Source organism: Hypanus sabinus, chromosome 18 (genome assembly GCF_030144855.1).
Source record: "Hypanus sabinus isolate sHypSab1 chromosome 18, sHypSab1.hap1, whole genome shotgun sequence".
In the NCBI taxonomy this organism is placed as follows: domain Eukaryota; kingdom Metazoa; phylum Chordata; class Chondrichthyes; order Myliobatiformes; family Dasyatidae; genus Hypanus; species Hypanus sabinus.
In genome coordinates this window covers 32,613,029-32,640,007 of record NC_082723.1, presented here as the reverse complement: position 1 = coordinate 32,640,007, position 26,979 = coordinate 32,613,029, and the positions used below count along the sequence as shown (strand labels likewise).

The 26,979-nt window shown below is 43.9% G+C and overlaps 1 protein-coding gene across 7 annotated transcripts in view; it reads left to right on the top strand.

The window, feature by feature from the left end:
- The window catches only part of rgs3a (regulator of G protein signaling 3a), a 453,555-nt gene that overhangs the window by 321,352 nt on the left and 105,224 nt on the right, over positions 1-26,979 (top strand). For all 7 annotated transcript variants that reach the window (XM_059994026.1, XM_059994027.1, XM_059994028.1 and 4 more), the window contains 2 exons: positions 637-677; positions 7,010-7,141. In XM_059994026.1, coding sequence (XP_059850009.1) covers positions 637-677; positions 7,010-7,141 — 173 coding nt within the window. The remainder of the gene's footprint in view (positions 1-636; positions 678-7,009; positions 7,142-26,979) is intronic.

Genomic DNA, 26,979 nt, shown 5'->3' with positions numbered 1-26,979 from the left:
GATGGTAACACTGAGAGGAGGGCATGTCCCGGGCGGTGAGTGCCCTTAATGATGGATATTGCCTTCTTGAGGCATTGCCTTTCCAAGGTGCCCTCAGTGGTGGTGTAATGATAGAAGTGACTGTGCGTACAGCCCTCTGTGGTTTTCTCCAGCACTTTCCACTGGCTAGAGACAGTGTGTTACTCACTAACATTAACATCTCTGTTTTAGCAGGAATAAGAATGTAGGTTCCTAATTTCAAAATACACCATCAAATTAGAGGAAAAAGAGAGCCAAAACTGTGAGGTAGTGTTTGTTGTCCATTCAGAAATCTGATAGTGGTCAGGCTAGCGGACAAATTACGTCATTTAAACTAATTTTCTTTATTTCATTCAGTTGGCCTCTTTTGACTTTATTTGGTCTTGTTTCCTCAATGGTGGTGGGGGCAGTGCCTGTGATAGAGGTGACTGAGCTTACAAGCCTGTGCAGCTTTTTCCAGCACTTTCCACTGGTGTGGGTTTAGTCATCACTGAACTGGACGGTGTTTTCGGGTGAATGGAGAAGGCAGCTCTTGGGTCACACCACTAGTATTTTTAGAAGCCTCCACGAAGCTTGCTAAGTGTGAAAATTCAAACATTTACAAATTTGTTTTCACAGGTTCGCCTGAGGGTCTCCAGTTTTACATCACATATGTCGAGGTAGGTGCTTGAAATCTTTTAATATTAAAACTCTTAATATTTTATTCTACAAGATTGTTTTTAAAATATATTTTAATACCCACTTTAATAGGCATGTACCAACAAAGGTTCTCCGGGCAACTTAAATTCATAGAATCGCAGTGTAATGCAGCACAGAAATGGTACTTTGGCCCATTTTATACATGCTAACCCAGATGCCCATCTACATTAGTCCCATTTCCCTCTGAACCTTTCCTGTCACTGCTGGAGAGGGTCTGGTGGAGGTTCACAGAATGATTCCAGGAATGAAAGGGTTAACATATGAGCAGCTTTTGATGGCTCCAGCTCTGTGCTTGCTGGAGTTTGGAAGAATGAGGGAATTCTCATTGAAACCCCCTGAATATTGAAAGACCTAGATGGAGTGGATGTGGAGAGGATGTTTCCATAGTGGGGGTGTCTAGGACCAGAGGGCACAGCCCCAGAATAGAGAGACATCCATTTAGAACAGAGATGAGGAGCAAATCCTTTAACCAAAGGGTGGTGAATCTGTGGAATTCATTACTACAGCCAGCTGTGGAGGCCAAGTCAGTAGGTACTTTTAAAGTGGGAATGTGATCCAAGTTACTTCGACTGTGGAATTCATGCCAGACAGGATGGTTTGAGTATCTTAGAAACTACTGATCTTCTGGGATTTTCATGCGCGGCAGTCTGTAGGGATAACTGAGAATGGGTGACAAACAAAAATACATCAAGTAAGCGACAGTTCTGTGGGTGAAGACACCTTGTTAATGAGAGAGGTCAGAGGAGAACGGCCAGACTGGTTCAAGCTGACAGGAAGGCAACAGCAACTCAAATAACCACACGTTACAACAGTGGTGTGCACAAGGGAGCATCTCTGAACCTTGAGTTGGAGTGAATGTACACTCTGTGGCCCTTTATTAGGTTACAGGAGGTACTGCCATGCAGACGTAGTCAGAATCAGGTTTGTTATCACCGGCGTGTCTTGTGAAATTTGTTAACTTAGCAGCAGCAGTTCAATGCAATACGTAATACGTATGGAAAAAGAAAGACAAAATAAAATAATAATGAAAATAAGTAATAAGTAAATCAATTACAGTATACATATATTGAGTAGATTAAAAATCATGCAAAAAACAGAAATACTATATATTAAGATAAGTGAGTTAGTTCAATGTCCATTTAGAAATCAGATGGCAGGGGGAAGAAGCTGTTCCTGAATGGAGCTGACTAAATTTACAACTCTCTGCAGCACCTTTTGGTCCTGTGCAGTAGCCCCACCCCTCCATACCAGAGAGAATGCTCCCCACGGTACAACTATAGAAGTTTTTGAGTGTATCTGTTGACATACCAAATCTCTTCAAACTGCTAAGGTATAGTCGTTGTCTTGCCTTCTTTGTAACTGTATCGCTATGTTGGGACCAGTTTAAATCCTCAAAGATCTTGACACTCAGGAGCTTGAAACTGCGCACTCTCTCCACACCTGATTCCTTGATGAGGATTGGTATCTATTAAAACATGGTTGAATGGGTGAACCTAAGCGTGATATGGTCCTGGTGTGACAGCTGGGGTTCGATGAAGCTTATGGTTAAATGATATGTTTCTGAAATTTTAAAGCAACTCACACAAAATGCTGGAGGGACTCAGCAGATGAGGCAGCATCCATGGAAAAGAATAAACAGTTAACATTTCGAGCTGTAACCCTTCATCGAAGTTCAAAGTGAATTTATTATCTAAGAACATACTGTATGTGTAACCACATACTAGCTTGAGATTTGTATTAGGAGCCTCGAGTTTGCTCAGCCGTTCAATTCAATTCAAGTTTAACTGTCATTCAGCCACACATGAATACCCATGAATGCAGCTGAACAAAAGAGATGTACTCCAGGGCCAAGGCGCAAAACACAGTACCAGCAGTCACGCACCACACAAAGCACACATAGTACATATGAAATAGCAAGCTTATGTAAAATATAGCCACACAAAAAGGAAGTCTAGACCCTGAGTCTATGAACGTCGCAGAAATCTGCAGTCGACCATAATACAACTTGTCTTCTGCCGAGCAAAGACGAAGGGGCAGCACTGATTCCTGCCTGAACACCCCATGGAGCACACTGGCTCCATTCCATCATGGCTGAACTATTACCCCTCTGACCCCCATTCTTTTGCCCTCTCCCCAAAGTCTTTGACTCCCTGAGTAATCAAGAACTTATCAACTTCCACTTTAAGTATACCCAATGACTTGGCCTTCACAGCCATCTGTAGCAACAAGTTCTACAGGTTCACCACCCTATGGCTAAAGAAATTCCTTCTCATCTCACTTCTAATTTTCTTGCAGGCATTTACAGAGAAATAAAGAAATACAATAGAATTAATGAAAAATCATAGATAAACTAAGACTGACAAATATGCTATGACCAAAAACAACCAAAAAGAAGACAAATTGTGCCATTAGATAAATAGATCTATCAATCAAAGTCTACATACTTTAATAATAAATTTACTTTGACTTTACTGAGCCACACTCACATTCAATTTTCCAATTCTCCCTTGTATGCAAGGAACTTTCACCAGCCATCCACCAGCAATTCTCCGACAATCCACCAGCAATCCTCCAGCCATCCTCTAGCACTCATTCAGCAATCCTCCAGTGCATATATGTCACCATATACAACCCTGAGATTCAGTTTCTTGTGGGCATTCACAGTAACTGCAGTGAAACAGAACGGAATCAGTGAAAAAAAACACACACAGCAAGACAGACAAATAACCAATGTGCAAAAGACAACAAACTGTGCAATTACAAAAGTGAAAAATAATGATAATAATAATAAATAAGCAATAAATATTGAGAACATGAGGTGATGAGTGCTTGGAAGTGAGTCCATAAGTAGTGGGAACATTTCAAACGTCAATTCAATTAACAAACTCCACAAGGTTAATGGGTTAATTTGTAATTTTAAGAGATTTTTTTTTTGTTTTCATTTACAGGCTCTGAGAATAGTGCTGTTAATGATTGTGTGGCTGTTACTCCCCTAATTACCACATTTAGATTTCCCGTCAGATACTTCTCACTGCTTTGTGAATGTTTAAAATTCCTACGTAGTGTGTAATCATTTATTAAAATACTCAATGTGCAGATTACAATTTAATTACTGAACTAAAATTACATCACTGTCACAATGTGCAGTTAATGATTCCATTTTCTGCAAAAGAGATTATAGACATTCAGTGGATTTGAATTGGTTTGCACCATGGTGAAAAAATACACTCAGCGGCCACTTTATTAGGTACATCCGCTGGTTAATGCAAATATCTAACCAGCTAATCGGTGTGGTGGCAACTCAATGCATAGAAGCATGTAGACGTGGTCAAGAGGTTCACTTGTTGTTCAGACCAAACATCAGAATGGGGAGGAAATGTGATCTAAGTGACTTTGACCACGGAATGATTGTTGTTGCAAGCTGGGCTGGTTTCAATATCTCAGAACTGGCTGATCTCCTGGTACTTTCCACCGTCTTTAGAATTTACAGAGAATAGTGGGAAAACGCCTTCAGTGAGTTCAGAGGAGAATGGCCAGACTGGTTTAAGCTGAAGGAAGCTGGCAGTAACTCAAAGGTGCTGCAACAGTGGTGTGTATTGTAAGTTGAACATTGAAGTGGATGGGCTACAGCAGCAAAAGACTACGAACACAAACAGGAGGCACCTAATACAGTGGCCACTGAGTGTATACAATCATTTTATTTATTCAGACAATCAGTGCACAACAAGGCCATCTGGCCCAACGAGCCACACCACATTGCAAACCACTGATTTAACCCACAGTACAATTTGCAATGACCAGTTAACCACCTGACCGGTACGTCTTTGGACTGTGAGAGGGAACTGGAGCACCTGGAGGAAACCCGCGCGCTCACAGGAAGGACGTACAAACTCCTTACAGACGCCATTGGAATTTATCTCTGAACTCAACACTCGAGTTGTAATAGCTTTCTACTAACTTCTACACTGCATCAAGTAATTACCCCAAACGTAAATATCACTCTTTGTTTCTCCAGATTCTACTGTTGCCAGTCCCTGTGGCTTCAGAATCATTTTGCTGATAGTGATTTTATATCTTTAAATCATTGGTTTTGCTGAATTTTTGAGTGATATTGAGCTTCAGTTTTGAATGTGAACATCTCTAGTTACCATAGTTGGGACGGTAGTTTAGATACAGTAGAACAGGGCTTCCCAACTGTTATGATTCTATGGACCCCTACCATGAACCGAGGGCTCTGTAGAGCCCATTGGGAACCCCTGCAGTAAAATCTGTTTCATTACAGTTCCTTACACCATGCCCACTGCTTCCTGGTGTCTGTGTAGAGACTCCCATTCAGATTCAGCATAACCATGCCAGTAATGAAGTCTACACTAATGTTGGTTGCATTCCCAATTGCAAATCTACTTGATTCATCTGATACATAGCAGAGCAGCTGGTTGTTTGGCCACACTGCTGTTAATGTTTGGATAGGAACAAGGATGGGAGGGTTGTGCTCCATGTGAATTTTGATGGGGCCAGGCAGGTTAATGGTATGGCATGAACTAGATGGGCTGAGGGGCCTCTTTCTATTCTGTTGTATTCTATGACTCTCCGACTCTAAACCTGTTGCGCCTGGCATTGCCTCACTGTATCTGTACAATCTTACAGGGCAGGACGACTCTACCACAGGTAGTCAGAACTCCCGAAGGCATCACTGACACCAGCCTACCCACCGTCAAGGGCTTACAGTATATACAGAAAGGTGCTGAAAAAGAGCCAGTGACATCTGTAAGGATTCCACCCACCCTGCTCATGGACTTTGTCCTACTCCCATCAGGGAGGAGGCTACATAGCACCAGACTCAAAAACAGTTGCTTTCTCCAAGCAGTAAGGCCGATCAACACCTCCATTGTCTAGAATAGAATAGAACTTTCATCGTCATTGCTCGAGATGAGATTGTGCTGCTACTCCAGTCCGCTCAAAACAGATACTTACAATGCATGCCATATGGCTTAATTTAAAAAATTTCCAAGCATTTTGGGTAAGGGGTACTGTGGACCTATACCATTAAGCAACGGATCTGTGGACCCCAGATTGGGAACACCTGGTTTGCAGGAACCATGGTGCCCCCTGCATTTAGAGATTTCAACCCCTAGAAAAGGATATTGCCTGTAAACTCTATCTATGTTCTCATAATCTTGTAAATCTCTATCAGATCTTCCCTCAGCCTCCAGAGCTCCAGAGAAAGCAGCCCAAGTTTGTCCAACCTCTCATGACAGCACATGCCCTCTAATCTTCTGCACCCTCTCTACAACATCGACATCCTTCCTGTAGTGGGGCGAGCAGAACTGTGCACAATATACCAGATGAGGCCTAACTGGAGTTTTACAAATCTGCAGCATAACTTCCAATGAGATGGAAAACAAAAGTGACTCAGAGGGTGGTAAATCTTTGCAATTTTTTAAGCTAAAGAATTGTGAAAGTTACCAATTTTTATTCCGAAATCATTTTTTTACTAATGTTGATTCAAAAATTTCCTCATATATATGGCAGAATAAAAATCCCAGGTTAGGTAAAATATATTTACAGAAGACAAAGAAGGAAGGCGGGTTAGCATTACCTAATTTCAGATTTTATTATTGGGCAGTTAATATTAGATATTTGTTATGTTGGTTGAAAGATGGGGGTGGATCTTTCGGCCCTTGTTGGGTGAGTTTAGAAATTAAATCTGTATCAGGTTATGCTCTGGGTTCTATTTTAGGGACTTCTCTCCCTTTTGCTCGTTCTAAATTGATGATTATTTATTCTTGTGAGATATTATAAACAGCCCCCTTTTTTTTCTTTTCCCAATGTTTCTTTTTTTTCTTTTTTCTTCTTTTTTTGCTTCTTTTTTCTTCTTTATTAGTCATTAGATTAGTAGATTAGCTAATTTTGCATTATATATATATATTTTTCTTTTTTCTTTTCTTATATCATATATTATGAAATATTTAGACTTATGTTCATACGTATACTGTATGGTTTATGTCTTGGTAAACCCATTTATACTGTAACTATTGTTTATGTCTTTTTTCATCTGTAATGGAATTTGTATGTTTGTAATTTCTTTTTTATTAATATATCATTTGTATTTTGTCCTTATTAATAATAATAATAAAAAGACTGAGAAAGAATTGTGAAAGTGTAAAAGGTTATGATATAATAACTGGTGAAGACTCTGTTCTGCTGTGGTGTAGCTTTTTGATAAGTTAAATTTCAGCCTTTTGACAGGATTTTTATACTCTTCTTGACCACTTTGTGTTTTTCATTTCAGAAGTCACGGAGCAGTTTGAGTTTGGAAGCATACACAAAGGAACAGAAAACGAGACTGTGTCGATGTATAATGGACAACATTATCAAACAGAAGCAAGATCAGCAATCATCAGTAACTGAGACAATGAACCAGGTAAGAATCTTCCCTTGCACGAGGGAGCTTGTTACCGATATCATTAGTTAATGGATTTAAAGTCCGTTTTCAGATTAACTGGAAATTCTAAATTTGTACCTGGTGCGATCTTTATGTTTTTGCTGATGGTTTTTAAGGAACGTGAACTGGGTTATATACATGTTTTTTTTCATACTTTACTCTGTAATTACTTAAAAATGCAATAAAAAAAGTTTTCAAAAAAAAAGGAATGTGAACTGTAACAAATGAAATGCAGCATTAACTGAGAGAGTAACATACACAACCTGCTGGAGGAACTTAGCAGGTAGGACAGCATCTTTCGAAAGGAATAAGCAGTCAATGTAACTAACAGAAAGACTTAATGACGCATAGTATTCATTCAGGATTGTGTAACTTTAATTGTGCAATCTTCTTCTTCTTAACCCTATCACCACTACAGTTGCATAGTCTGATGACTGCAGCCCCATTCTGGGCCTGTCATTCAGTCTTTAAAGGTGGTGTCAATCAAAAATCCTTCCTCTCCCATGGACGAGATCTTTGGAGCTTCTGTTGGCCTTTCTGTAGCTCTGGGTTTTTATGGGACGGGGTTGCTAGTCCCATGTTCAACCCTCCTTCTTTTGCAGTCAGGCGTGGGACTGTCCATGGTGAAGTTTGATTACCCAATGCCATGCCAAAAACACATCTTCAAAAGTAACTTCTTTTCCCTGACTAGTACTGTGACAATTTTTTTTTTTGCTGTTTTTAATGGCCTTATTAAATGGTGCAAATCTGGTTGAAGTACTGAAATGTATGTATTGTTCAGGATACTGTAGTGAGGCATTAATGTAACATCATTACCGAGCAGAGATTTGGATGAACTCAACAGTGCGTCATACCTTCAGCTAATTTCACAGTCTGATTTACTATCACCCACTTAAGTCACCTGAATTTTATTGTTTTGTAGCAGCAGGATAATGCAAGGACATAAAATCACTATAAATTATAAAACTAAACAGTGCAAAAGAAAAAGGAAGAGAGAAGGGTTGTGTGCATGGGAGAGAGGGACCGTGTGCATGGGAGAGAGGGGTCGTGTGCATGGGAGAGAGGGGTCATGTGCATGGGAGAGAGGGGTTGTGTGCATGGGAGAGAGGGGTCGTGTGCATGGGAGAGAGGGGCCGTGTGCATGGGAGAGAGGGGTCGTGTGCATGGGAGAGAGGGGTTGTGTGCATGGTAGAGAGGGGTCGTGTGCATGGGAGAGAGGGGTTGTGTGCATGGGAGAGAGGGGTAGTGTGCATGTGTTCATTGTCCATTCAGGTCCTGGATGGCTGAGGGGAGGAAGGTGTTTCTGAATTGTTGAGTGACTGTCTTCAGGCTCCTGTATCTCCTCCCTGATGGTGGAGGGGAAGAAGGTGTTTCTGAATCAGTGAGTGTGTGTCTTCAGGCTCTTGTATCTCTTCCTTGATGGTGATAATAATGAGAAGAGGGCATGTCCTGGGTGATGAGGGTCCTTCATGATAGATGCTGCCTTTGTGAGGATTCGCCTTTTTGAAGTTGTCCTCAATGGTGGGGAGAAGTGTGTGTGTGTGTGTGTCTACAACCCCCTGCAGCCTCTGGGAGCAGAATTAGGCCATTCAGTCCATCGAATCTGCTCCACTATTTTCTCATGTACATCTGTGGAAATTTGTGAGAGGTTTTGGTGATACGATGTGTTCAATGAAAGTAATAACCAGGTAATGACAAAGAGAAGTAAAGATCAGTGATCCTCCCCCTTCCTTCTCAGTCTTGGCATGAAACGTTGACTGTTCATTCTTTTCCATCGGTGCTGCCTGGCCTGCTGAGTTTTGTGTGTGTTGCGTAAAGAATGGGAAACGTTACTGGAGAATTAGGGTTCTTTTATCATGCATCTCTGGACAGATTGGGATGTCAAAGGCATTATATAAACGCAGTTGTTGTTGCTTGCTGTGGGTTTTCTTCATTGTGATCTGGGTTTGTCTTCAGCCACTGATCTCTCTCTGTTAAATATCGTCATACCCCAAAAACACATGTGAATTTGTGTAATTTACTTCTTAATACTGCGATTTAAGTTTAAGTTCAAGTTGATTGTCATTCAATCATAGGCATGTATGCAGCTAAACAAAACTTCTTTCCTCAGGGACCAAGGTACAAATCACAGTACAGCATATAAAATAATATTACCAGATAATATAAGCATTCTGCAGATGTGCAAGTTGGCACTCCATTAGTCACAGGTAAAACCTGCAGATGATATGGCCCCAGGGAGACAAAAATAGCTAATGTTGCAAATGAAGGTAAAGATTTGGCAACCAATGAATAACTGTTTCGTGTCAGATTTCACAGATGAGGAAAAGAGTGAAGAAATATTTGACATTCAAAGGAAACTAGAAAATTAATAATGGGGCTCAGTAAATTTAATATAAGCAAGAAAATGGTTATAAAAAATGATATCACTAAAAATCACAAGGACCTTAAAATTATGCTTCTTTGTAAAGTTATGCTTCTTTAAATCTCTGGCTGTCCACACTATCTATGCCCTGTATCTTGTACACCTCTGTCAAGTCACCTCTCATCCTTCTTCACTCCAAAGAGAAAAGCCCTGGCTGGCTTGAACTAGTCTCATAAGACACGCTCTCTGATCCAGGCAGCACCCTGGTAAATCTCCTCTGCTCCACATCCTTCCTATAACGAGGGGGCCTGAACTGAACAGAATATTCCAAGTGCTGTTGTCGCTGCCTGCCGAATATTGTGAGTACGCTGTGTTGGTGTTGCAATGAGTGTCGACACTGGCGAGATGCTCCCAGTGTGTTGGTTCGTTACACAAGTGACAGTCTTCATCCTATGTTTTGATATACATGTGCTAAGGTAGACCGGTAGATACTTTATTGATCCCAAGGGAAATTACAAGTGCACAGATATACAAGTATTAGAAGAGAAGTAAGAAGAATAAAAAATACGTTACCGCAAACAGCCTAACAGGAGGGGGGTCATCACTTCCCCGGCTATAGTTTGACTCATTATACAGCCTAATGGCTGAGGGCAAGAATGACCTCGTATAGTGTCTTTGGAGCAGCGCAGTTGTCTTAGTCTGTTACTAAAAGTGCTCCTCTTTTCAGCCAAAGTGGCATGCAGAGGGTGAGAAACATGGCCTAGAATTGCCAGGATTTTCTGTAGGGTCCTTTGTCTTACCACAGCCTCTGGAGTATCCAGTTTGACTCCTGTAACATCTATGTTGATGCCATTGCCCCAGTACACCACCACATGTGAAGGAGAGGCCTGCACACTCCAAAAGACCTCAGTCTCCTCAGGAAGCAGAGGCGACTCTGGCCCTTCTTGTACACAGCCTCTGTGTTGGTGCTGCACTCAAGTCTGTCATCCAGGTGCACCCCCACAGGTACTTGTAGGTCCTCATCACGTCCACAACCTCACCATCAGTAGTAACAGGGAGCAGAACAGACTTGGTCTTCCTAAAGTCCATCACCATCTCCTTTGTCCTACTGATGTTGAGCTACAGATGATTCAGCTTGCACCATTTGACAGAGTCCTTCACCTTGGCTCTGTATTCATCCTCCCACCCTCCCTTTATAAACACAATTATTGCTGAGCCTTCTGAGAATTTCTGCAGATGACAAGGATCCTTTTATTCCCACTCGCGGCCTCCTACCAATCAGCTAATGCTCTAACCACATTAGTAACATTCCTGTAACACCATGGGCCCTTAACTTGGTAAGCAGCCTCATGTGTGGCACCTTGTCAAAGGCCTTCTGAAAGCCCAAATATATAACGTCCCCTGCATCCTCTTTATCTATCCTACTTGTAACCTCCTCAAGGAATTCCATGCTGATTTTGTACTATCTTGTCCCATGTCACCAAGTACTCCATCACCTCATCCTTAACAATTGACTCCAACATCTTCCCAACCACTGAAGTCAGGCTAACTGGCCTATAATTTCTTTTCTGCTGCCTTCTGCCTTTCTTAAAGAGTGGAGTTACATTTGAAATTTTCCAATCCTCTGGCACCGTGCCAGAGTCCAATGATTTTTGAAAGATTATTTCTAATGCCTCCACTATCTCTACCACCACCTCTTTCAGAACACTAGGGTGCAGATCATCTGGTCTGGATGACTTATTTACCCTTAGGTCTTTCAGCTTTTTGAGCACCTTCTCTCTTGTAATAGTAACTGCACTCACTTCTCTTCCTTCACACACTACAACATCTGGCAGACGGCTAGTGTCTTCCACAGTGAAGACTGATGCAAAATACCCATTTAGTTCATCAGCTGTCTCCTTGTCCGTGTTGTTATTTCTCCTGCCTCACTTTCTAGCGGTGCTATATCCACTCACATTTCTCTTTCATTTTTAATATACTTGAAAAAACTTTTACTATTCACTTATTTGCTAGCTTGCCTTCATATTTCATCTTTTCCCTTCTAATGATTTTTTTTGTTGCTCTCTGTAGGTTTTTAAAAACTTCCCAATCCTCTATCTTCCCACTAGTTTTTGCTTTGTTTTATGCCTTTTTTTTTTTGCTTTTACAATAGCTTTGACTTCCCTTGTCAGGCCCAGTTGTACTACTTTACCACTTGTGTATTTCTTCACTTTTGGAATACACCTTCCTCATTTTTCCCAGAAACTCATGCCATTGCTGCTCTGCTGACATCCCTGCCGGCATCTCCTTCTAATTTACTTTGGCCACTCCTCTCTCACACCACTGTAATTTCCTTTACTCCCCTGAAATATTGCTTCATCAGACTTTATTTTCTCCCTATCGAATTTCAAGTTGAACTCAGTCATACTGTGATCACTGTCTCCTAAGGGTTCTTTTACCTTAAGCTCCCTAATCATCTCCGGTTCATTACATAACACCCGATCCAGTATAGCTGATCCCCTGGTAGGTTCAATGACAAACTGCTCTAAAAAGCCAACTCATAGGCTTTCAACAAACTCACTTGCTTGAGTTCCATCACCAATCTAATTTTCCCCAATCAACCTGCATGTTAAAATCTCCCATGACAGAAGAAGACAAACTGCAAATAATAAAAAATTAATAAGTAAGTAATAAATAATATTGAGAACATGAGTTGTAGAGTTCATGAAAGTGAGTCGATACGTTGTGGAATCAGTTCAGTGTTGAAATGAGTGAAGTTCTCCCTGTTGGTTCAGGAGCCTGATGGTTGAGGGGTAATAACTGTTCCTGAACCTGGTGGTGTGGGTCCTGGGGCTCATTGTGGTGAGTGAAGTTCTCCTTGCTGGTTCAGGAGCCTGATGGTTGAGGGGTAATAACTGTTCCTGAACCTGGTGGTACAGCTCTTTAGGCTCCTGTACCTCCTTCCTGATGGCAGCTTCAAGAAGAGCGCATGGTCTGGATGGTGCAAGTCCTTGACCGTGAATGCTGCTTTCTTGTGTATATGTTCCCAGTGGTAGGGAGGGTGTTAACTGCGATGGACTGGCTCTATCCAATACTTTTTGTAGGAGTTTATATTCAAGGGCAATGGTGTTTCCATACCAGGTGGTGATGCAATCAGTCAGAATACTCTCCACTGTGCACCTTCAGAAGTTTGTCAACGTTTTAGGTGGTATGCCAACTCTGTGGAAACTTCATTGTAATGGCAGTTATGTGCTAGACCCAGGGTGATATAACTGACCATTTTAAATGACTTGCCACATTCTGCCTGGTATCTACTTTCGCAGCCACAGTAGCCGCCATTGGTCAGTGTAAATCCAAATACTTTGCTGTACTCTTTGTTACTGTTGCATTATTCTCCCAAAACTTATGTCAAAATCCTCAAGATGAACTCCAAGGAAAGCAAAATGGCAGCACCAGACCCTCAGCCAAATGGGAAAAGGACAAAAGGTAGATCATTTATTTTCAAGATTAGATATCGCCACCCACAGCTCCAATCTGCTAATAAAATTTGCTGATGACAGTATACTGATTGGCCTAATCTCAAATAATAATGAGGCAGCCTACAGTGAAGAAGTCATCACCCTGACACGGTGGTGTCAAGAAATCAACCTCTCCCCCAGTGTTGCAAAATCAAAGGAGCTGGTTGTGGACTACAGGAGGAATGGAGACAGGCTAGCCCCTATTGACATCAATGATCTGGGGTTGTGAGGGCGAACACCTTTACCGAACTGTTACCCATCACCGAGGATCTCACGTGGAATGTACATACTGGCTCTGTGGTGAAAAAGGCACAACAGCACCCGATGGGTCCTTACCCCCACCCGATGGGTCCTTACCCCCACCCGATGGCTCCTTACCCCTTGTCTGAAGGGTCTTGTACCCCCCCACCCGATGGCTCCTTACCCCCACCCGATGGCTCCTTACCCCTTGTCTGAAGGGTCTTGTACCCCCCCCCCAACCGATGGGTCCTTACCCCCACCCGATGGCTCCTTACCCCCTGTCTGAAGGGTCTTGTACCCCCCCCAACCGATGGGTCCTTACCCCCACCCGATGGCTCCTTACCCCCTGTCTGAAGGGTCTTGTACCCCCCCCCCAACCGATGGGTCCTTACCCCCACCCGATGGCTCCTTACCCCCTGTCTGAAGGGTCTTGTACCCCCCCCAACCGATGGGTCCTTACCCCTTGTCTGAAGGGTCTTGTACCCCCCCCCAACCGATGGGTCCTTACCCCCACCCGATGGCTCCTTACCCCTTGTCTGAAGGGTCATACCCCCCCCAACCGATGGGTCCTTACCCCCACCCGATGGCTCCTTACCCCTTGTCTGAAGGGTCTTGTACCCCCCCACCCGATGGCTCCTTACCCCCACCCGATGGCTCCTTACCCCTTGTCTGAAGGGTCTTGTACCCCCCCCAACTGATGGGTCCTTACCCCCACCCGATGGCTCCTTACCCCCTGTCTGAAGGGTCTTGTACCCCCCCCCAACCGATGGGTCCTTACCCCCACCCGATGGCTCCTTACCCCCTGTCTGAAGGGTCTTGTACCCCCCCCCCAACCGATGGGTCCTTACCCCCACCCGATGGCTCCTTACCCCTTGTCTGAAGGGTCTTGTACCCCCCCCAACCGATGGGTCCTTACCCCCACCCGATGGCTCCTTACCCCTTGTCTGAAGGGTCTTGTACCCCCCCCCCAACCGATGGGTCCTTACCCCCACCCGATGGCTCCTTACCCCTTGTCTGAAGGGTCTTGTACCCCCCCCCAACCGATGGGTCCTTACCCCCACCCGATGGCTCCTTACCCCTTGTCTGAAGGGTCTTGTACCCCCCCAACCGATGGGTCCTTACCCCTTGTCTGAAGGGTCTTGTACCCCCCCACCCGATGGCTCCTTACCCCTTGTCTGAAGGGTCTTGTACCCCCCCAACCGATGGGTCCTTACCCCCACCCGATGGGTCCTTACCCCCTGTCTGAAGGGTCTTGTACCCCCCACCCGATGGGTCCTTACCCCCACCTGATGGTCCCTTACCCCCCACCCGATGGGTCCTTACCCCCACCTGATGGTCCCTTACCCCCGCCTGATGGGTCCTGTACCCTCGACCTGATGGCCTTGACAGTTGATCGATGCCCATTCATCAGAACTTTTGTCTTAATTCATGTTACCTACCAGATTATGTTTGCAGCAGGAATGCCCTGAATTTCAGATAAAGATCTCCAATTGAAAAAAAGATTAAACCATTCTGAATCATTACAGTGCTGAGTTCAGAGAATGATTACAACACAGGAAGACTTGTCTGTGTCTGCATCAGATCTGTACCATGGCAACTTCCTAATTCTAATGAAAACACGCTCACACCTATGCCTTCTCTGCATCCTCATAAATCTTTGCTTATCATATCTTTTTCTCATAGATCAAACGTCAACTTTATTCTCCAGATCCATTCCCATGGACTGGGAATTTGCTGCGGTGTGTTGGTCAGGGTGGGACATGCAACAAAAAACATCAACATTCAACGATTGTAAAGAATAAAGAATATAAAAATATAGTTAGACATTAAAGTACGAATGTGAAATGAAATGTGCATAAGTACATAAATAGCAGCATGTAAACAGCATTATAAACAGTGGTTTAAAGTGTTCACAGTGCACTGATGGGGTTGTAGACAGAGGGAGTGTTCGGGAGCTAACTGGAATGGTTGATCAGATTAACTGTCTGGAGAAAGATGCTTTTAAAATGGCATGAAGTTTTGTTCTACTAGGCCTATAGGGCTTTCCATAAGGGAGCTTTTGGAAACGTCTGTATCTTTCCTGCCTGCTTCTTTGTCCTGGACACATACAGTGATTTAGACTGCAGCCAGTGACCTCGTCTACTGAGCTGACAGATTTTGTACATTGTGGGAGGACGCCACACCAAACCAGACAGGACTGTCTGATGTGAGGATGCTCCCTGTGATGGCAGTGTGGAGTTGCACCAGGATGTTCTGGGGAAGACGTACCTTACCACCTGCCACACCTGCCACAAGGTACATACCCCGTGTAGGCAGAAGGATTTTGTGTACATCTTCGTCATTTCCTGCACAGACGTGCTGGAGTGAAGGGTCAGCAGCTCACTGTTCAACGTACTGTAACCACATCCACTGCTATCACCTTAACACTCAAAGTCCAAAGTAAATTTATTGTCAAAGTACATGTATGACACCATACGGTATATCACCATGCGATTCATTTTCCTGGCGGGTATTCACAGTAAATCAGTGAATATCTGCACACAAGACAAACAACCAGTGTGCAAAAGATGACAAACTGTGCAACTAGAAAACTAATAATAAATAAGCAATAAATATCAAGAACACGAGGTGAAGAGTCCTTGAAAGGGAGTCCAGTGGTTGTGGGAACATTTCAGTGTCAAGGTGAGTGAAGTTATTCCCTCTGTTTCAAGAGTCTGATGGTTGAGAGGTAATAACTGTTCCTGAGCCTGTTAATGAGAGTCCAGAGACTCCTGGACCTTCTTCCTGGTGGCAGTGGTGAGAAGAGAGCATGTCCAGGCTGGTGGAGTCCCTAATGATGGACACTGCTTTCCTGCGACAGCGCTCCTTGCCTCTGCCATGCAGAGAGTCAGAATTGTGTTGCGGCATTCCTCAGAGCTTCCCAGATGACACAAAGCCTCAGATTCCAATTTATTTATGACATGTACGTCAAAACAAACAGTGAAACGTGTCGTTTGTGTTAACAACCAACACAACATCCGGATACGCTGAGGGGAGCCTGCAAGTCTTACCACACACTCTGGCATAAGCGTAGCATGCCCACAATGCTTGGCAGACAAGCCCCATTCCACCCACCCCCACACGGACAGTCCTCCAAGCCCAGGTCAGGAAAGGCCTTCGTGCCTCCAGTCTTCTCGGCTTTGGCTGCTGAGCGCTGACTTCCGGACTTCTGCTCAGCCTCCTGGTTTTTATCCTTGGTATCAACCCTGAACTAGCCAGTGACGGGACCCCGAACGCCAAGCTTTAATTCTGGTTACACAGGCTGCCTGACCCTCCTTCCTTCTGCTCACATCCCTCTGCTCTCACACTGTCTGGAGCCATAGGAATGATCACTGATTTTCACATTCTCAATGTTTACTGAAATGCAAAGCACGCTTTTGTCTGTGACCTTTTCTGATACAAGGACGCCGGGTCATTTGGTTGCTCCTTACGTACTTGAGCACCATCCTGGTACGCAGACAAGTTCAGGCAGGACGGAGATATTGCTTTTCTACCACTTAACTCGTGGTCTATTTTTTAAACTGCCCAAGTGAATCAATTTTCCCTGCATTAGATAGTCAGCTATTTCCACCATCGGTTGTCCACGTGCTCTGCATCAAGTATATTTATTTTCAGAATCAGGTTTAATATCACTGGCATATGATGTGAAATATTTGTTCTGCGGCAGCAGTACAGTGCAACACAGTACATATTCAAACATGTAGATTCCAATGTTACATATATAAATTAAATAATTAGTGCAAAAAGAGAACAAAAGGGAAGAGTACGAGGGTTTATTGTCCATTTAGAAATCTGATGGTGGAGGGGAAGAAACTATTCCTGAGACAATGAGTGTGTGTCTTCAGGCTTCTATACATCAACCTTGATGACAGCAATGAGAAGAGGGCATTCCTTGGGTGATGGGGATCCTTAATGATGGACACTGCCTTTTTGAGGCATCGGCTTTTGAAGATGCTGGGAGTCTAGTGCCCATGGAGTTTGCATCTTTCTCCAGCTGTTTCCAATCCTGTGCAGTGGCCCCTCCATCCCAAATGGTGATGTAACCAACAAAAATGCTCTCAATGTTTCACATGTAGAAATTTGAAAGAGTCTTTGGTGATATACCAAGTCTCCTCAAAATCCTAATGAACATTTTATGAAACTATTGCCCTTGGGCATGAAGACATCTTTTTTTTTAATGCAGCCAACTTTTCAATACATAGAACACTACAGCTCTTTAAAGACCCTTTGTCCTACAATGTTATGCTAACCTTTTAACCCACACTAAGATCAATCTAACCCTTCCCTCCTACGTAGCCCTCCATTTTTTTTTATCATCCATGTACCTATCTCGGAGTTTCTTAAATGTCCTTAATATATCTACATCTACTATCACCCCAGCAACATATTCCATGCATCCTTGACTCTCTGTATCAAACATTTATCTCTGACATCCTCCAAACACCTTAAAATTATGACCCTCTATTAGCTTTTCCAACCTTGGGTAAAAGTCTCTGGCTGCCCACTTGATCTACAGTATATCTGTTATCATCTTCCACCCCACTATCAAATCACCTCTCATCCTCCCTCACTCCGAGAGAAAAAGCCCTAGCTTGCTCAAACTTTCCTCATTAGATGTGCTCTTTAATCCAGGCAGCATCCTGGTGAATCTCCCCTGCACCCTCTTTAATCCAGGCAGCATCCTGGTGAATCTCCTCTGCACCCTCTCTAATCCAGGCAGCATCCTGGTGAATCTCCCCTGCACCCTCTTTAATCCAGGCAGCATCCTGGTGAATCTCCCCTGCACCCTCTCTAATCCAGGCAGCATCCTGGTGAATCTCCCCTGCACCCTCTTTAATCCAGGCAGCATCCTGGTGAATCTCCCCTGCACCCTCTCTAATCCAGGCAGCATCCTGGTGAATCTCCCCTGCACTCTCTCTAATCCAGGCAGCATCCTGGTGAATCTCCTCTGCACCCTCTCTAATCCAGGCAGCATCCTGGTGAATCTCCTCTCCCCCCTCTCAAATCCAGGCAGCATCCTGGTGAATCTCCTCTGCACCCTCTCTAATCCAGGCATCATCCTGGTGAATCTCCTCTGTACCCTCTCTAATCCAGGCAGCATCCTGGTGAATCTCCTCTGCACCCTCTCTAATCCAGGCAGCATCCTGGTGAATCTCCACTGCACTCTCTCTAAAGCTTTCACATCCTTCCTATAATGAGGTGATCAGAACTGAACACAATACTCTATAGTAAGTTCATTTCCACTCTTCAGTTTCTATTATATAAATTAACAGTTTAAATCTATAATTTAACTTTGTAAGAATTGTAATATTTAGTTTTTGCATGATTTTCCTGAAAAAATATTGCTGTTGCTTTATTCAAATCAGTACCTCATTGTTGTTGAAAAGTCAAATGATTCTTTGTTAACATTTCTGACACTTGGATGTGTCTGAGATACATGAAGAAGTGACAGGTCTAATTAAACATCTGTGTAATATTTCAATATTCAACACCAAGTGCAGAAAGCTGATTCTCAGCTGAATCCCCAAGGTTAGTGTTTCTCTAGCTTTCTAGTGACCGAGACGACATGAACAATTCTATCATCTGTAAAAGGCAGGCATGTACACATTCTTTCCCCATGATCGGCCGGTCTCCTCAGCAATGAGACAAGAAAGCCAGCAGGTACACATTTTCACCCTGACACTGCAACTGAGAGTGAAGGTATTGAGTGACAGACGGAGAGTAACTGTTCTGAGAGTGACGGATACCAAGAGTGACAGTACCCAGGGTGGCGGTACCAAGAGTGACGGTTCTGTGAGTGACGGTACTGAGGGTGATGGTACAGAGAGTGACATTTCTGAAGGTGATGGTACAGAGAGTGAGGAAGATTGGGGAGAGAACAGCTAAGACGGATATCCACACATCTGCACTGAACAGAATGCACAATGTGCAGTCAGTCCCCTTGACCCCTTCCGATACTCAGAAGAGAGTCCCCCATGGCTCATTGATCTTAAGTTAGGCCAAGCAGCAACTTTAACAAACTTCCTGTTAATGGGAAACAGAGGAATGGGTCATGGTTGTAGTAGGCACAGTGTTTGACTTTCCAAATTACATCAGCTTGCTCCAACTGTAATGTCAGGTGGGTGGGTGGGTGGGGGAGGGAGAATGAGGTGACAGTCAGGGAGGTGATAGGTGAAAGAGGTGAAGATGCACTTCCCCCTCACCTGGTCTCACCTGTCGCCTGCCAACTTGTACTCCTTCTCACCTGCCCCCCGCCCCCATCACCACCTTCTTATCCTGGCTTCTTCCCCCTTCCTCCAGTCCAGATGAGAGCTCAGTCCAAAATGTCAACTGTTTATTCCCCTCTATATATGCTGGCTGACCTGCTGAGTTCCTCCAGCATTTTGTGTATGTTGCTCTGGATTTCTGGCATCTGCAGAACCTCTTGTGGTTATGGCCTCCATTCTCGTGCAGGAGAGAGCTACTATGTTAATAATTATCTGCTTAGAAATGTTGGGGTATTGATTTTGGATTGCAGTTGGACAGGACTAATTGACCATCTATCTGCATACTGGGATGAAAGTAATCCAGAACACAATGTGGACTGACAGCCACTACCCAGGAGGCAATATTACCCCTACTTTCCTTCGTCATAGTCAACCTGTTCTCTGAGTATACAGATGTCAGTCTGATGTATATGATTAGAACGGGTAACATTGTGTCTCAGGAGTGCGTTGGAAAGTGAACTGTACACAGCAAAATCAATACGGTACTTATGAGTTATGATGTCTGACAGCAATTTAATTTCTGCCGCAGTGTGCGAGCTCAAGAGATACTTACAGCCTGCTGGCTGCTCCACAACAAGGTTAAAACAGGCAAATCGTTACCCGACAGATTTAGTATTTTCAGTTATTTCTGGCATTGCTTTTGTGAGGAAGTAGAGCATAAGAAAGCTGAAATAGACCTCTCTGTTTTTTTCTGCAATGGAGATCAACTATCCGGCCATTAAATTTCTGTGATTCAAGGTAGTGACTGCTAAATTCAAGCAGAGGCTACACGTGATACATTAATGGCGTGTTGGGAGGGCTGTGCTTTATGCAATAATGTTCACAATCAGCACTACAGTATCTCTGCCATCTGTGAGGATGGCTTCAATTTGTGTGAGACTGAGAGGTAATTTTCTGTGTTATACGAGACTTCTGCTCTGCTCTTCAGACCGTAAGATGTAGGAGCAGAGTAGACCATTCAGTCTACTCCGCCATTCCATCGTAGCTGATTTATTACCCCTCTCAACCCCTTTCTCCCTGTAACCTTTGACACCCTGACTGATCAAAAATCTATCAACCTCTGCTTTAAGACTTGTCCTCCACAGGCATCTAGGGCAATAAATTCCACAGGGTCACCACCCTCTGGCTAAAAAAATTCCTCCTCATCTTTGTTGTAAGTTTATTCTGAGGCAGTGCACACTGGTTCTAGACTCCCCCACTCACGGGAACCACTCTCTCTGTGCCTTTCAATATTCCATAGGTTTCAATGAGATTACCCCTTCATTCTTCTAAACTCCAGTGAGCACAAGCCCAGAGCCATCAAACACTCCTGACACGTTAACTTGTCTAAAATATTATCCTGGGTAAAACCGGCTCCCCTTCTACTTTTTGTCCATGGACTCATCCCACATGGTTTAATGAGATGATTTATTGGAACCCTGTAATAGACGACCAGGGTGCAAAAGACAACAAACTGTGCAAATCAAAGATAATAAGAAAGAAATAGTAATAATTAATAAATAAACAAAAACTACTAAGAAGATGAGATGAAGAGTCCTTGAAAGTGAGCCCATAGGTTGTGGAAACAGTGCCATGTTAGGGAGAGTGAAGTTGAGTGAAGTTATCCCCTCTGGTTGAAGAGCCTGATAGGTGAGGGGTAATAACTGTTCCTGAACCCGGTGCTGTGAGTGCTGAGGCTCCCATACCTCCTTCCTGATGGCAGCAGTGAGAGGAGAGCATGGCCTGGATGGTGGGAGTCGCTGATGATGGGTGCTGCTTTCCTGTGACAACGCTCTGGGTAGATGTGCTCAACGGAGGGGAGGGCTTTCTGTGATGGGCTGGGTCGTATCCACTACTTTCTGTGGACTTCTCCATTCTTGGCCAAAAGTCAGCAGGGCTCTTGTTTTTGAAAAAAAAATATATTCAGTCTAGTTAACAGAGTCTATGTTACTAAGAAACGAAACAGTTTTTGAATAAATATATTTTAAGTTTGCCACAGTCAGTAATACAGATCTGCAGGGTACCTCATTTCAGATTGCTGCTCAGTAATATAGTATTGACCTTTAACACTGCCAGTACATTACTACAGACATGTCATAACTTGTGATATTCCCTTTGCATAATTAAAACACATTTCTTTAAATATTATTTCTACAAGCATAAGACTAGAGATTGTTAGTACTAGTCTTCTTGCAATTAAATGCTGATGTTAAGAACCAGAAGTTTAGTTTTCCTGATGAAGAACAGTTACACTGGCCACGTACAGCAATGTCATTAGGAGTTGTTTATAAGGCCTGAGAATATTGATGCTTAGTATCTTGCAGAGCTGTGCAGACCTCTGATTATTTCATCACCAGACTGGAGCCTCCTAATCAGATAAGTTCACAGATTCATTGCAGGCAGCCGATGGCAGTGAGAGGAACAGGAAGCCCAGTGTGGGTACTCCACCGCTCAAACCTGCCCTTTCTTCAAGCTCCCTTTGCACTGGCTGTAGTAGGTGCACACAACACTGGGGCAGAGGTGTGTAATTGCAATGAAGTTAAACGGATTTCTCAATGAGGAGTTAGTGGGGGGTATCTTTGCCGATGTTTCGAACCGTGGCGATGTTGGGAGCCGCAGCTCAGCAGGCCCGCATCATTTCTATGATGTAACTGTATACCATGAAGAAAGATCCGGTTGTAAGTAATGGTACAGACATTATTCATGACGTATGTCTGCATTTATTGAGATTCAGCACAAGACAGATCCTTTCAGCTCGTCAAGCTGCGCCACCGACTTAACCTCAGCCGAGTCACCGGGCAATTTACATTGACCAATTAACCAGTAAGCCTCAGGAATGTGGGCTGAAACCAGAGGAAACCCATGCATTGCACAGGGTGACATACAGACTGAGAGCATAGAAAACCTACAGCACAATACAGGCCCTTTGGCCCACAAGGTTGTGCCGAACAAGTCCCTACCTTAGAAATTACTAGGCTTACCCATAGCCCTCTATTTTTCTAAGCTCCATGTACCTATCTAAAAGTCTCTTAAAAGACCCTATTGTATCCGCCTCCACCACCATTGCCGGCAGCCCATTCCACGCGCTCACCACTCTCGGAGTACAAAACTTACCCCTGACATCTCCTCTGTACCTACTCCCCAGCACCTTAAACCTGTGTCCTCTTGTGGCAGCCATTTCAGCCCTGGGAAAAAGCCTCTGACTATCTACACATTCTTACAAACAACATCGGAATTCTACTCTGAACTCCGATACCCCAAGCTGTCATAGTGTCACGCTCACCTCTATGCTATCGTCATGTCCACAGATTGTAATAGGAAGTATAAGCTCAGCTCGTCGTTCAAACTACAGTCACTGGCCACAACACTCAGATCCATGTACAGCTATATACTGATCCAGAAAGTTCTGCAGAGCAAATGAATTGTTCATTTGTTTCAACGATGAGTTCAAAAGCAGAGAGTGCAGTGAGTGCACGTCTGAGGAGGGTGGAGCACATTTTCAGATCTCCGAGTCAGTGCCCAATATTTTCGGTACCCCTGCTGGGGCAGAGGCTGCCGACAGCAGCTCAGCTGAATCCTCTGTCCTAGGATGAAGGTAGATCAGCCCTGTGGCTCCCACTTTTACCATACAACTTCATACGTCTTCGAGGCGAAGATCCTTCCTCTCCCTGAGGTGAGGTCCCTGGAGCTCGTGTCGGCCTTTCTGTAGCTCTGCCTTTGTACGGGATGAGTCGCTGGCCCCATGTCCAGCCCTCTATACATGGTGCAGTTATTATTGATTCTGACAGTACCAAAATTATTCTTTAATGTTGATTATGTTGGGTTGCAGTCACAACAATTAGCTTTATGTACTTTCCATTTTAGCCTTGTGACCATGCAGGGGGATTGTTTTATGAGGCCAACAGACAGAAAATAAAAAGGAAGAATAAACTGTTTCTCTTCAGAGTTGTCAGGCTTTTGCAGATATGGCAATATCCTTCCATACTGTCATGGTTTTATAAGTCATTTCTGTCTTTTAAGTCTTTTGTCTGACCCACAGCTCCTCTTGTCTGTCCATTGCACAACCCATCCAGTCCATTCCACATCTCCACAACCCCACCTGTCCATCCTACATCTCCACAACCCATACTATCCATCCCACATTTCCACAGCACGACCTGCCCATCTACATCTCCACAACCCATCCTGTCCATCCCACATCTCCACAACCGCTCCTGTCCATCCCACATCTCCACAACCCCTCCTGTCCATCCCACATCTCCACAACCCAACCTGTCCGTCCCAAATCTCCACAACCCAACCTGTCCATCCCACATCTCCACAACCCATCCTATCCCTCCCACATCTCCACAACCCCTCCTGTCCATCCCACATCTCCACAACCTATCCTGTCCATCCCACATCTCCACAACCCATCCTGTCCATCCCACATCTCCACAACCCCTCCTGTCCATCCCACATCTCCACAACCCCTCTTGTATGTAGCACATCTCCACGACCCATCCTGTCCAACCTACATCTCCACAACACGACCTGCCCATCCACATCTCCACAACCCATCCTGTCCGTCCCACATCTCCACAATGTCTATCTCACATCTCCACAACACATCCTGTCCATCCCACGTCTCCACAACCCATCCTGTCCATCCCACATCTCCACAACCCATCCTGTCCGTCCCACATCTCCACAATGTCTATCTCACATCTCCACAACCCATCCTGTCCATCCCACGTCTCTACAACCCATCCTGTCCATCCCATATCTCCACAACCCCTCCTGTCCATCCCACATCTCCACAACACGACCTGCCCATCCACATTTCCACAACCCATCGTCCATCCCACATCTCCACAACCCATCCTGTCCATCCCACATCTCCACATGACCTGCCCATCCACATCTCCACAACCCATCCTGTCCATCCCACATCTCCACAACCCCTTCTGTCTGTGTGCCATTTTGTTTTGTGCTGCCCGGACACAGTAAGAATCTTGTGTCCATTGATGTGTGATAAGGGCAGGCTGTGCTACTGAGATACTAAATCATCGCAAATTCAAAATATCATCAATGTCAGCATTTTAGGTTCTAGTGTGGAAGTTTAGCTGGCGAAATCTCTGAATTTTACTTGAAAGGAGAGGCAAGTGGGGGAAATAAAGTACCTGTATATTATGGTGCAAATGACACTGAATATCTCAATTTTAATGCCATGATTGAAATTTTATTGTGTGTTTATTTTGTAAATTTAAAAGTGACTTTTTGATTAAAATACACAAGGGATTCTGCAGATGCTGGAAATCCAGAGCAACACACACAAAATGCTGGAGGAACTCAGCAGGTCAGGCAGTATTAATGGAGGAGAATAAGGAGTCGACATTTCGAGCTGAAACCCTTCATTGGGACTGGAAAGGAAGGGGCAAAAGCTTGAATAAGAAGGAGGGGAAGAGGAGGGGTGAACAAGCTAGCAGGTGATAGGTGAGGGGAAAGGTGGGTGGGGGAGGGGAGGGGATGCACTGAAAAGCTGGGAATGATTGGTGGACAAAGTGAAAGGCTGAAGAAGTTGGTTAAGAACTTGTTAAACCTGGTTAATATGGTTAAGAGCTTGTTAAACCTGGTTAATATGGTTAAGAGCTTGTTAAACCTGGTTAATATGGTTAAGAGCTTGCAAAAACAGTAAGTAGTAGATATATATACTGCTTACCTTAAACACAAAAGATTCTGCAGTATTGGGGAAATCCAGAACCACACACAAATGTTGGAGGAACTCAGCAGGTCAGGCAGCATCAATGGAAACGAATAAACGGTCGATGTTTTGGGCTGAGACCCTGACGGACATTCCTGGCCCAAAATGTTGACTGTTTATCCCTCTCTGTTGATGCTGTCTGACCTGCTGAGTTCCTCCAGCATTTTGTACGTGTGTCTGTGTGCGTGTGTGTGTGTGTGTGTGTGTGTGTGTGACTTTATGAATTTACACAGTAAAGATTTGTGATGTAGTTAACTGGCAGAGAATGTAATTATTAAATATAATTTATTAAAAGCCTAGATCTTTATAATGCAAGGTAATATAGCAAATATAACAACTAAATATAAATCTTGCAAAGCACGGGGACTGCTGTAGACCTGTAACAAGCGTTCAGCTGCTGCTGGGTAAAAGACCTGATTATTTCAGTCACTGGGCTCTGTCAATGTCCCTCTGGAGCTTGCTACATAACTGGTCACTGGGCTGGAGGTTAAGCAGAAAATGAAAGAACTAGGAGCAGCTGTCCTAGTTCTTATGCTTAGGATCAGGAAGGGGTCAATAACTTTACTGGGTGTTTATTATAGACCACCCATTAGTAACAGGGACATCGAGGAGCAGATAGGAAGACAGATTCTGGAAAGGTGCAATAAAAACAGGGTTGTCGTGGTGGGAGATATTAATTTCCCAAATATCGATTGGCATGTCCCTAGAGCAAGGGTTTTAGATGGGGTGGAGTTTGTTAGTTGCGTTCAAGAAGGTTTCTTGACACAATATGGAGATAAGCCTACAAGAGGAGAGACTGTACTTGATCTTGTATTGGGAAATGAACCTGGTCAGGTGTCAGATCTCTCAGTGGGAGAGCATTTTGGAGATAGTGATCATAATTCTATCTCCTTTACCATAACATTGGAGAGGGATCGGAACAGACAAGTTAGGAAAGTGTTTAATTGGAATAATGGGAAACATGAGGCTATCAGGCAGGAACATGGAAGCATAAATTGGGAACAGATGTTCTCAGGGAAATATATGGAAGGAATGCGGCAAATGTTCAAGGGATATTTGTGTGGAGTTCCACATAGGTACGTTCCAATGAGACGGAAAGGATGGTAGGGTACAGGAACTGGGGTATACAAAGGCTGTTGTATATCTAGTCAAAAAGCAAAAAAGAGCTTACAAAATGTTCAAAAAACTAGGTAATGATAGAGAGCTAGAAGATTATCAGGCTAGCAGGAAGGAGCTCAAGAAAGAAATTAGGAGAGCCAGAAGGGGCCATGAGAAGGCCTTGGTGAGCAGGATTAAGGAAAACACCAAGGCATTCTACAAGTATGTTAAGAGCAAAAGGATAAGATGTGAGAGAAGTGGAACAATCAAGTATGAGAGTAGAAAAGCGTTTATGGAACCAGAGGAGATAGCAGAGGTACTTAATGAGTACTTTACTTCAGTATTCATTTCATAAAAGGATCTTGGCAATTGTAGGGATGACTTACAGTGGACTGAAAAACTTGAGCATGTAGATATTAAGAAAAAGGATGGGCAGGAGCTTTTGGAATGCACCAAGTTGGGTAAGTCACTGGGACCGGATGAGATGTAACCCAGGCTATGGTGGAAGGTGAGGGAGGAGATTGCTGACCCTCTGGTGATGATCTTTGCATCAACAATGGGGATGGGAGAAGTTCCACAGGATTGGAGGGTTG